The following is a 12,716-nucleotide window of genomic DNA, read 5'->3' on the forward strand; positions in this document are numbered from 1 at the left end:
TCTGAGAAGCAAGATATTTTTCTTTCTTTGTTATCGCTCTTTGTTTTCACAAGTTAAAAGTCGCCTGGATTCCAAAATGAAAACGAACGGTTATATACCAAATGAATGTTCTTGTTCTGAACACTAAAGAGACTGTTGTAGGCCTCGGTTATGTTCTTGACATGTTGTTCATTGACTCACTCATTCAAAGGCTTCTTGAGGCTAAACTTTAGTTAACCAGACTTGTTAACCGTGATGTCTGATGGATTTTTTCACTATGCAGTTGCCTATTTGACCATTGCTTTTTCTTGATTAAATAGGTGTTGATGTATATAAAGTTTTATCGTTCAATAGTATTTCTAATTGTGCCGCTGTCATTATTTAAGTTTCTGTGTCTAGTTAGACAGGCACGTCTGAGGGGGTGAATTTGCTGAGCGCAGTTGACAACAGGTGGGGGTGGGGCCTCGGGGGGGTGTCTGCCCAGGGCCTCGGGGGGGGGGTGTCTGCCCAGGGCCTCGGCAAGGGTTAACGCAGCCCTGTCTGTCAGTTCTCCACGGATTTCTGTTCTGATTGTTTTGTTTGAAAGAACTCATCACTCCGCACAAAACTTGGTCGTTGTTTTGTCAAATCTTTTGCTAACGAGTTAGTAATTAGGCCAAATGTGCAAATTTTCCAGGCCTCTCATTAGAATTGTATCTCTTCTCACAGTTCTCACCCAATTCCAGTTCTGATCGATGTTTTGGATAGATCTTCCCTTGAGGAGCAAAACTTGTTCGTTACTTTGTTAATTTTCCTGTTGTAAACAATTTCTTTCCAACTTTGTTTATTTTCAGTTAAATTGTGTCTCCTCCCTCTATTCTCAATGGATTTCAGTTGTGATTCTTTTGTTTGAAAGAACTAGACCTTCTGCACAAAACTTAGTCTTTGTATTGTCAATTTTTTGCTAACGAACTGCTAATTAGGTCAACTTCATGAGTTTTAGGACTTCTCACTAGAATTGTATCTCCTCTCGCAGTTCTCATCCGATTTCAGTTCTGATCGATGTTTTGGGTAGATCTTCCCATGAGGAACAACTTGGTGGTTTGTTGATTTTCCTGTTGTAAACAATTTGTTTACAGCTTTGTTTATTTTCAGTTAAATCTAATCTCCTCCCTCAGTGCTCAATGGATTTCAGTTCTGATTGTTTTATTTGAAAGAACTAGTCATGCTGTGCTAAACTTGGTCATTGTATTGTCAATTTTTTTGCGAACAAATTAGTAATTAGGTCAACTTAATAAATTTTGTTCTGACTAGAATTGTATCTCCTCGCTCATTTATCATGCAATTTCAGTTCTGATTGATGTTTTTGGTAGCTCTTCCCTTGGAGAACAAAATTTAGTCCTTTGTTGATTTTTCTGTTGTGAACAATTTGTCGTGGAGGTTGGTCCTCTCTCACATTGTCAGATTTCGGTTCTGTTTGATGTTTTGGTAGTCATGGTTGTTTTGATGGCAGGCCAGATGAGCTACTATGTCCTTGACGTTCTGGTTCCTATAGCAACAACGTACATGTGACTTCATGTAATATAACAAGCTGCCTTTTTTAAATCTTAACTTCAAGATTGAGGAAAAAAAGAGTTGCCGAGAACAACTGAAGGAACGACTGTTTGTAGTTGCTATAACATAAGTGATAATAGAAATGAATTTACTTCAAGAATGTTCCATGAATGTAAATATAAATGGATAAAAGTAGGAAGCGTTGATCTTTAATAAATAAAAACAATGCTAGGTTTAGCAAATTACTGTTGTATAACAAGAATAAAACACATCACGGTGTGCTATTCTTGAAAAATAATCCTTTAAGGTGGTAATAGTAATTCTGCTCAATGTCAGACCGCATCACACTCCTTCATTATTGATTATTTTAATATAACAACATGCCCTGCTGCATTTTATTCCTTATATAAGACGACCCAAAAAAAAGGCAGTAAAATCAAAATAAGGATGTGAACAGGACCGGTTCAAACAGGAGAAATCTCACGATAAAAACATGCACAGAACATTAAACAGGTGGTGAGAAATTTGCAGACAGTCATATGACATGACAAAACCAAATAATTTCTACATCCTTGTATTGAGTCCTTGACTGCGTGTAAACTTTAAATAGGTGGTGAGTGTTCAGAAGGGATATGAGCAGTGGATAAATGGGGCTAGTGTTCAGAAGACCAGGAAATTAGAACGATTACTATGTTTTCTCTTAGAGTATGATATGTAGTATAATATATACCATTTGAACTGGTTTCAGGTGTTTTTTTTTTTTTTTTTTAAACTGAACTCTTGGCAAAAACTTCATGGAGCACAAACAATACACACCAGTTGTGTAACCTTAAGGTCCATCTGTGAAGTGCTTTTGCCTGGGTAATTCTCTAGAAAGGGCACAAACACAGAAGTGACACTGTGCAGTACTGAGCGCAGGATCCAGACAGAAGGATGTAAACACACCGATCTGCTCCATTAGTGTGTTTATTCACACACCCAGGGTCACATTGCAGTGTCTGGAGCCTCATCAGTCACATGCAAGAACACATGCGCACACACACACACACCACCATTTCCTTTACGCTGCAAACCAGACATGTTTATGCTAGATTTTCGGGATGTGATGCTTCTCCAGCCATTGTCATAAGTCAGGTATTTTTTTTTTTCTTCTTCGGATTCCCTTATACATGAGCCGCTAAAAACGTAGCAGGTTCCAGACTCTGTGTCTGCTTTCAGCCTGACATGTTTTATTATGTCCTCACGATTGCTGAATTCTTGTTCCTTCTTTAGCTGCGAGTGTGCTCATAGCATCTGCCACACAAGCAGTGTGGATGTTTCACAATAATTGCTCATTGATGACCAGATCTGGCACTGGCAATTGTTTATGAAATTGGTGGAGGAGCAGTTTTCCAGAGCTATCTGCTCATTATTTGGCATTCTAATAATCAAATACTCAGAAATGTGAGTAATTTTTTCATTGCTTAAACTTAAAGACCATACAGGATATTAAGAGTATTTATTTTAAACCAAAATAATACTGTTTGTTCTATCCATGTTCACTGGATATGAGCAATCATGTGCTCTGATTGGCTACTCTACTACTAGGATATCAGCTCATATACCGTGAGAGTAGAGAAAAACAAAATGGCGGCGCACATCAAGTCAGATATATCACTTTATCAAGTATTTAAAAGAAACAGATATAGCTAGAAGAATGCAGTTTTTCCCCCCCAGTATCTCCTGTTCCACACTCCAGCCCAGTCGGTTGCACCAAACCACCAAAAACCCTAAAGAAGAAGAAACAAATGGCGGACTGTGTTACTGAACCAACCGAAGACAAAATAAAGCCTCTACTCGAAAGCAACCCCCCCCTAAAAAGCAACAAAATATGGAATGAAAGTATTTGATGGTAAGATGATAACATATCTTTTTTTAAAATTATTTTTTAAGAATTATTATTATAGCATTTTTCACAAATTGCTACAGTCATTTCGCCGGTTTGTTTACAGTCTAAGCGGAAATTATTTTGTCGGACATTTTGTATAAAGTTTTTATTAATCGAATTTGCAGAAAATAAAAATCAAAATGTTCTGTTTCTCAAAATGCAGTGATTGTGGATAGAATAAAACAGTTATTCCATTCAATCTCGTCGTACATGGCTTATAGCCAACTCAGCGTTACACGCCTCGTCGGCTATCAGCGCATATCCGACTCGATTTCGTGAAATAACTGTTAAATATATTACTTTGATGGAGAAAGAGGCAGGGCATGTTTAGCCCCACCCAAGGATTATGGTTAAGGGCGGGTCTACACATTTAGATGTGCCTCCTTATGGGTGGGGCAGCACGTGTAGCCATGCCCCATGGGTTAGGGTTAGGGCCTGGGCTACAGTGCCCCGCCTCCTTCAACCAGGACCTTCTCATTTAGTTTGCTTCAGGAGAACATCTTTCATGTTCATTATACAGTTCAGTAATAACATAACAATAATACAGGGAAACGCTAATGTAATTACCATACTATGTATCTGTGACGAATCTCAGTCATCCAGGTACATAGTAATCTGTGGTTGGTTGAAGAGAGCAACTGGACTTGTTTGAAGATTCTTGAAAACGTTTCGCCTCTCAGTCTCCTAAAGGCATCCTCAGTTCTGTCTGACTAATAGGGAGTATCCAGTATTTATCCTCTCATGGATCATCATAGAATCCGAATCAGAATGCTGATGGCTGCATTGTAGGTGGCTGATAAAAGATGTCATAGACACCCACCTCTGTTCAATGATGGTCGTTCCAGGTTGACAAAAATGAACAATCCTCTCTGGCTAAGATGTCTGCCAGTTTTCTGGAAGTCCTCTCATAGGGATCTCATCCCAAAGTGCGTAGAAACATATCTGTGACGAATCTCAGTCATCCAGATACATAGTAATCTGTGGTTGGTTGAAGAGAGCAACTGGACTTGGATTCTATGATGATCCATGAGAGGATAAATACTGGATACTCCCTATTAGTCAGACAGAACTGAGGATGCCTTTAGGATGAGAGGCGAAACGTTTTCAAGAATCTTCAAACAAGTCCAGTTGCTCTCTTCTACCAACCACAGATTACTATGTATCTGGATGACTGAGATTCGTCACAGATATGTTTCTACGCACTTTGGGATGAGATCCCTATGAGAGGACTTCCAGAAAACTGGCAGACATCTTAGCCAGAGAGGATCGTTCATTTTTGTCAACCTGGAACGACCATCATTGAACAGAGGTGGGTGTCTATGACATTTTTGATCAGCCACCTACAATGCAGCCATCAGCATTCTGATTCGGATTCTATGATGATCCATGAGAGGATAAATACTGGATACTCCCTATTGGTCAGACAGAACTGAGGAAGCCTTTAGGATGAGAGGCGAAACGTTTTCAAGAATCTTCAAACAAGTCCAGTTGCTCTCTTCAACCAACCACAGATTACCATACTATGGTATAAGTCAATTATATAGCACTTATTCATTGTGATATATTAATTGAAGAATGATATTAAAGAAAAACCTTGCTGTTTTTATCCATTAATGGTTACACATCCTACATGTATTGTGGAACATCCGCAAAACAAATTAGTTTCTGTTATCACTTTTGATATGATGGTTAGAAACAGTCCTTCCCTCTTCAATTTCCTAGAAATTAGTAAGGAACTTACTAATTTATGATGTCATAAAAATATGACATTATCAAGAAACCACCAAAAAGGGCAACTTCTTCCATCCAAGATACTTTAGCATGTCTGAAACAGCTTTACTGTTTCAGAGACTGTTTCAAACCACTGACAATGAAGATTCCTTAGTTTAATAAATGTTTCCTCACAAAAAAAAATCACCATGTCACGAGTTAAATGCGTGCCTTCTTGATGAGAGAGCGCTCAGAGGAGAATGCTCTGAAATGGTTTGAGCTGATAGGAAAGCATGAATAGCTCAAATCATCACTTTTTACAACAGTGGTGAGTAGAAAAGCATCTCATAATGCACAGCATGTCAAACTTTAAGGTGGATCGACTACAACAGCTGAAGACCACATCAGGTTCCACTTCTGTGTGATAAAAACAGAAATCTGAGCCTACAATGGGTACAAGTTCATCAAAACTGGAGCAGGGGCGTAGCCATCATTTTAGAAGTGAGGGGGACAAATTGTTCAGAGGTCTATTGAGTGATTTATCATCCTCTCGCATTCAATAGCACCTCTCCTTAGCAGCTAAAGAACCACAAACATGGGCACAACATCAACGTTGATGTATGTCGACTATATGATAACGCCGACTGAATCGTAGGCTATGGCACAAGTCAATATCCAAGAATAAAACATTGTTCGTGTGCATCATCAGTCTACGCCATTATAGTGGCAAACAATGAAACTAAGCATGAACCGAGCCCTTGCTAGTTTGGCACCAGTGATCAGTGCATCATTTTACGCTGCGTTCCTATTGGTCAGTTAGTAGACGTAGCTTGTAGCAGCAGTCACACTATAAGATGGTTATCCTAAATTTCTTACAGGTTGGTCAAGACTGTGACAACAACCATCTTTGAACTTCTCTCCCAATGTGATGTAGGACCTCCATTTTGGAGCCATGACCAAAAATATCACCACGTTTCTTTCACGTGGGTCATCTTTCGTCTGCAACAGCCCAAAAACTAAAAGTGTATACCCAGCATTCAAAGGAATTTTACGGCAGATATTTAAACATACTTAAGAACATGTAATTGTTGATATAGTGATGTTTTCTGTGAGGAGATGTTTGGTATTTTTGGAAGGAGTCTCCAATAATAGTCAGATGTAAAACTGTTCCATTAATTTTGCCAACATGGGAAATGGGAACGTCTTTAGGACATTCTTTAATACAATTTAAAGGTTCTGACTGCAAAGTTGAATTCTGGACAAAATGTTTTATGTCTATTGCTGTTGGAGTTTCGAGACGTTTCGCTGCTGCACACATTGTGTATCCTATGTGTAAATGTTTTGCCGAGATAAAAAGCATCCCGCATTTTACAATTCTGGAGATTGCCAAAGCAAGTGAGTAACAATATCACGTGACCATCATGGGGCGTTTGACCTACTTTTAGCCAAAACAAGTCGGCATGGGTAAACATGGTGGACTCCGCTCTGCCTCCATCTAAAAGCCTGCGGAAAAGAAAAGGAAAGCCTGACTAGTGAGTGCAACTGCAAGATAGAGCAAGGTTAGATGACGTGTCATTTTTCTGGATGGATAACTAAATCATTCTAGCTAGCACTTAGCTATCTTAGCTTTAGAATGCATGCGCTCGACCAGGGGCGTAGCCATCATTTTAGAAGTGAGGGGGACAAATTGTTCAGAGGTCTATTGAGTGATTTATCATCCTCTCGCATTCAATTGCACCTCTCCTTAGCAGCTAAATAACCACAAACAGCACAGCACCAGGGAACCGACTTTAGTTCTTTACAATGATATACTATCAAAATCTAAAGTCAAAATCTATAAATCTATAAAGTAAAATTTATAAATAGAATTAAGAATAGTAGTAGTGACATAGCTAGTTATATTCTCTTCTCACCTGTGACCCTGCATAATCATCCCTGTTGGCCTCTGGTCCACTGTCTCCTCTCTCACCCTGCTCTTTCTATTGTGGCAATAAAGATTAAAAAATATGTGGAAAGCAACATTTTGAAATAAAATTAGGAATGCAGTAATAATAATCAGCAAATTCATGTACTTTAAACTTTAACTACCACAAAAATAAATTAAATCTTTACAAAAATAACAGTCAAACGAACACAAATACATTTATATTCTTATTTTCTACCCAGAAGTGAGTAATCTTCGAGTAGCCAAAATAGTAACGTTACTCAAGTAAGAGTATTGTTACTTTAGAATAATATTACTCAAGTAAAAGTAAAACGTATTTTGCAACAAAACAACTCTTAAGAGTACAATTTATCCAAAAAGTTACTCAAGTAAATGTAACGGAGTAAATGTAACTAGTTACTACCGCCTCTAAGTTAGCTAGCTAGCTTAACTAACTAAATTGACATCTATTTGTCATCTTTTAGCTAAACATTACCTACATTCAACAGCATTACTCAACTTACACGGTTTGTTTGGAAAAAAACTGTCTAAAGTCTTTAGCCTCTTGGCTGGTTTGTTGAACATACAGAAGCACTGCCCAGATCTGAATCACACCAAAGATACTCATACAATATTTTCTAAAGTGTCTCTGATCACACACGACAGCGGTGTTTGTTTGCCACCTTAGTTCCGCCTGCTCATGATGCGTTTAGAGGCGGCTCGGAAAAACGCGTTTCCACATGTTAAAAATGAATTGAGTGGTTGTAATGGCTGTAAACAGTGCAGGGTACAGAGGGCACAAATACGGGAAGTGCGGGGGACATGTCCCCCGCGTCCGCTACGCCCATGAACTGGAGAGTTGAATGCTGGAAAAAGACCAGGTGATGTCTTTGCAATCTTCATCTGCCTTCAATCTTAATCTGAATGGCCTAATTGTTTTAAATCATGTCATATTTCAATCCTTTTTTCTGTGCTTCACTGTGTATAATAATTTTAATCCTCTGATATGCAAAGTCACTAATGGACATTGTCTTAGGACATGCTCTAAATATAAAGAGTGTTTGAGCTATTATTTATTGCTGTTTAAAACAGCGGATGACAAATTGGCCCACACCAAATGTTTTAAGGCTACCATAAACAAAGCTTCAGTTTACAACCTGGCTGCATGTAGCACTGTACTTGAACTCTGCATCAAAAAATAACATGATCATGTAATAAGCCTGTCATGGTACATGTCACATACTAGCATAAATTGTCATGATGGTTTACATTCATCGATGAGTGTCATGTTGCCAAGTATTGATGTTTCATTGCATGACAGCTGATGTCACATGATAATTGTTGCTCTTCAGATAATTATAATTATGCTTATGTAGTACAAAAGACCGGTCTCAGCAGGGGTTAACAGTGTAACAGTCATTCTTGCCTAACTCTGATCACTTTCCTGAACACACTGATGTGAAAATTCCACAGTTGGATGTGAACGTATCTGACTTGACACAGACCACATGCACAAGGAATTGAGCATGTCCTACTAACCCCAAGTGCCTCCATTTTAAAAGTGGGTTCTAGTTTAAAAAGTTCACACCATTCCCTGCTCACAAAATGAACTCATTTGAGTAATAAAGAACAAAATTTACATACAGAGTAATACGCAAAGGCATTAGCTCACTGGCCTAATGATGTATGTTTGACATTTTGCTTTTGATTTCAATCAGTCAGTAAGTGAATAAGAGTGCGTTTTTGGCACTCGATTCAAAGTACTGGGTGGTAATTGAATTGTTGTAACTGATCCAAATGGGCGTATTTTAAATTCATTTAGAAGGATTTTAGAAATGTTATAATGCTGACTTTAATCTTTGAAATGCCAAATTCGGGTGTACGCTACCCTTTTCTACTCTAACCTTAAGAAACCAAACATGCATTTGTGGCGTCTTTGCAGTACCAATGGACAATCCACATCTCAGCATCTTATGTCTGCAATATTATATTAGCTGCATCCTGTGATTGTGTGTGTGTGTGTGTGTGTGTGTGTGTGTGTGTGTGAGAGCACTGGATGAGCCTTACTAACACTTTGTGACTCAGCTCCATATGGTTTTAACTGACCTGTAATGTCATTTGATGATATTCTCCTACAGTGTACTTGGAGATAAATTGCACATGGAATGATTGATGTTCTTTCTCTTCCAATAATGATATTTGTACACGGTCCACTGTCTTCCTGACTTTTAAGTGCTATTTTTCAGAGACCTGGGGTTGTAAATGTTAATATACCGTGTGTATATATAATATTTGCCTCCACTCCATCCTGCCTGTCTGAGTACTTCTAGCAGAGTTTAAACAATTGTTGCTTTACTATAAGAACAGCAGAGCCTGTCAAAACATCTCCGCCCTCGTCATGTTTCTTACCATATATAACCATTTGGCAAAGGATCCATGGTGTGAGCAGACAGAATGAGCCATAAAGGAATCAAAGTTGTATGTAGTGTAGGTAAAGCAGTCGAGAGTGAAGTGCACAGCTAGTGCATAGTCCATAACTGGGTCATAGGAATGCATGGTGGGACCATAATAGTATAGTACGGGGCTAGAGTAGTGCTTTATGGGGTCATAATAGTGCATAATGGAGGCATAAGGTACGCATAATTGTGCATTGTGGGGTCATCGGAGTGTCCTCCACCATGTGAGTGCATTATAGTATGTGGTCATAATAGTGCATTATGGGGTTATAGTTCTGTGCGGTAGAGATCTATAGTGTAATAAAACCGTGCCAAATTATATTACGAAGGCTGTGTATTGAATATAATATCAATTACGTTATATAGCTTGTGTATTATATGTATTGTTCAAACCTGAAGAAACTCTTAATCTCTCTCTCTCTCTCTCTCTCTCACTCACTCACACACACACACACACACACACACACACACACACACACACACACACACACAAGGCATTTTGGATACCGTAAGTGTGATCTTTCATTTCAGCACTCCTGTACCTTTATTCTTATCAAAAGTGCTTGCACTTGACACTCTCTAAATCCCCTAGCAGCTGTGGAGAAAAGGATAGAATACTCTTTCCTTAATAAGATCTTCATCTTTAATGAACGTGTTTAATTAGTTCTCCCTCAGCTGTCTGCTATCACTAATCCTGTGGTGATATCAGTGTAAGGTTTTTTCTTCAGTGAGCTCTTTGTGTAAAGGTCAGAATGGTTATCTTATACTAAAATCTAATGCACATTGAGTCTCAAGAAATCAATAAACAATCGAGCCTCTACTTCTACATGAACAAGGTTTCTTTTCAGAAGTGTGTTTTAAGGATTGATACTTAAACTTGCTGCAGAATCTTTTTAGACCATCATATAATCATGTTTTCTCATTTATTCACAGGTTTAGGCTTCTGACAGAAATAGTGACCGTCCGCTAGCGATCTATAATATTTGGTATAATCTTTAGCTAATGATGAATTTTCTCAGGTAACTTTTAGATAGCTACTAACTAAATTCTGAGGTGACTTTTAGCTAGCTATGAATAATCCCCTGCTGTGAATTTTAGCTAGCTATGAATAATCTTCTGTTGTGACTTTTAACTAGTTATCATTTAATGTCTGTGGTGATTTTAGCTAGCTATCAGTATTCTTTTTTTGGTGACTTTAAGATAATTATCAATAATCTTGAGGTAACTTTTAGCTAGTAATCTATCGTTTGTGGTGGTAATTTTTAGCTAGATAAAACTTCTGAGGTAGCTTTACTCTTCTGCAATAAAGTTTAGCTAGTTGTCAATAATCATTTGAGGTAAAATTTTAAATGGCTATCAATAATTTTGTGGTAACTTTTTATGTAACTATCAATGTCTCCTGTGACCACTTTAACTGGCTTTTTTAATATTCTGTGGTAACTTTTAGCTATTATTAAACTTCTGTGGTAACGTTTAGCTAACTATCAGTAATCTCCTGTGGTAACTTTAACTGGCCTTTTTCTTTAATATTCTGTGGTAACTTTTACTTCGCTTCAGTAATTTTTGTGGTAACCAAGTAAATGTTACTTCAGAAGTAAATGTTAATTCCGAAGGAACATTTAGCTAGCCACCAGTAATTTTCTGTGGTAACTTTAGCTAACTATTCATCAAACATTGATGGTAACTTTTAGCAAGCGATTATCGAACTTGTGTGGTAAATTTAACTGGCCTTATCTTTAATATTCTGTGACAACTTTTAGCTATCATTAAACTTCTCTAGTAACATTTAGCCAGCTATCATCAAATGTCTATGGTAACTTTTAACTAGCTATCATCAAACTTATCTGTTAACTTTTAATTAACTATCATTAAATTTCTGTGGTAATGTTTAGCAATCTCCTGTGGTAACTTAAACTGGCCTTTTCTTTAATATTCTGTTGTAACTTATACTTAGCTTCAGTAATTTTTGTGGTAACCAAGTAAATCTCACTACAGAAGTGAATGTTAATTCTGACGGAACATTTAGCTAGCCACCAGTAATTTTCTGTGGTAACTTTAGCTAACTATTCATCAAACATCGATGGTAACTTTTAGCTAGCAGTTATCAAATTTGTGTGGTAACTTTAGTTGGCCTTATCTTTAATATTCTGTGGCAACTTTTAGCTATCATTAAACTTCTCTGGTAACGTTTAGCCAGCTATCATCAAATGTCTATGGTAGTTTTTAACTAACTATCTATGGTAGCTTTTAGCTAGTTATTAATAATCTCCTGTGGTAACTTTAACTGGCCTTTTTCTTTAATATTCTGTGGTAACTTTGACCTAGCTTCATTAGTTTTCTGTGGTAACCAAGTAAATGTTACTTCAGAAATAAATGTTAATTTTGAAGTAACATTTAGCTAGCTATCAGGAATTTTCTGTGGTAACTTTTAGCTAGCTATCAGTAATCATCCTGGGATAGCTTTAACAAGCTTTTTCTTTAATATTCTGTGGTAACTTTTAGCTAGCTTTTGTTAATTTTCTGTGGAAATCAAGTAAATGTTACTTCAGAAGTAAATGTACTTCTAAAAAAAAAAAACACTCCACACATTTCGCTAGCTATCAGTAATTTTCTGTGGTAGCTTAAGCCTAGGTCACAACCGGACATACGATTTTTTGGCCGTGCGATTTTTGGCGTTTCCCAAATCGCTGCTTTTTTTTGTTCGTGGAGAAAGACGCACGTTGGCCGTAAGTTTGTCTTGCAACCTGAAAAAAACGTAAGCGCCCGTAGAGTTTGTTTTACATGACAAAGAACCTCTGCAGCCGGTCTGCGGCCAGTCTACGGCTCGAAAATCAGCACGTCACACGCGCGCCCTCCGTGCGTTTCTTGCGTTTTTTGCACGTAGACCGGCCGTAGGAGCACGTACGGCCGGTTGTGACCGAGGCTTTATTTGCTTACTAACCATAATCTTCCATAATCTAAAATAAACTTGGATATTCTGTACTGTTTTATTTAGTTATCAGCAAACTTCTGTGGTATGTTCTGTGTAGTAGCTATGTTGTGCGTCATTCTTAATGTATTTTCTTCTTTAAAGTTGAAATGAAAATGTTCTTGTTATTGAGTCAGACTTCTTCCAAGTAAATATGCTAGGAAATGATGGACTGCTAAGACCATAAAGTGAGAGAGCCTGTAATTATAGGCAGACAAA

The 12,716-nt window shown here is 37.8% G+C and overlaps 1 protein-coding gene across 2 annotated transcripts in view; it reads left to right on the top strand.

Moving 5' to 3' along the window:
• The window catches only part of rims2a (regulating synaptic membrane exocytosis 2a), a 454,274-nt gene that overhangs the window by 432,360 nt on the left and 9,198 nt on the right, over window positions 1-12,716 (top strand). The window contains exon 1 of one of the 2 annotated variants that reach the window (XM_060900223.1): window positions 3,156-3,403. The exons of the other annotated variant lie outside the window; for it this stretch is intronic. Coding sequence (XP_060756206.1) covers window positions 3,388-3,403 — 16 coding nt within the window. The 5' untranslated portion in view covers window positions 3,156-3,387. Of the gene's footprint in view, window positions 1-3,155; window positions 3,404-12,716 lie in introns of those variants that run through there. 2 annotated transcript variants of the gene reach the window in all.

This window comes from Neoarius graeffei, chromosome 19 (assembly GCF_027579695.1).
Source record: "Neoarius graeffei isolate fNeoGra1 chromosome 19, fNeoGra1.pri, whole genome shotgun sequence".
NCBI lineage: Eukaryota > Metazoa > Chordata > Actinopteri > Siluriformes > Ariidae > Neoarius > Neoarius graeffei.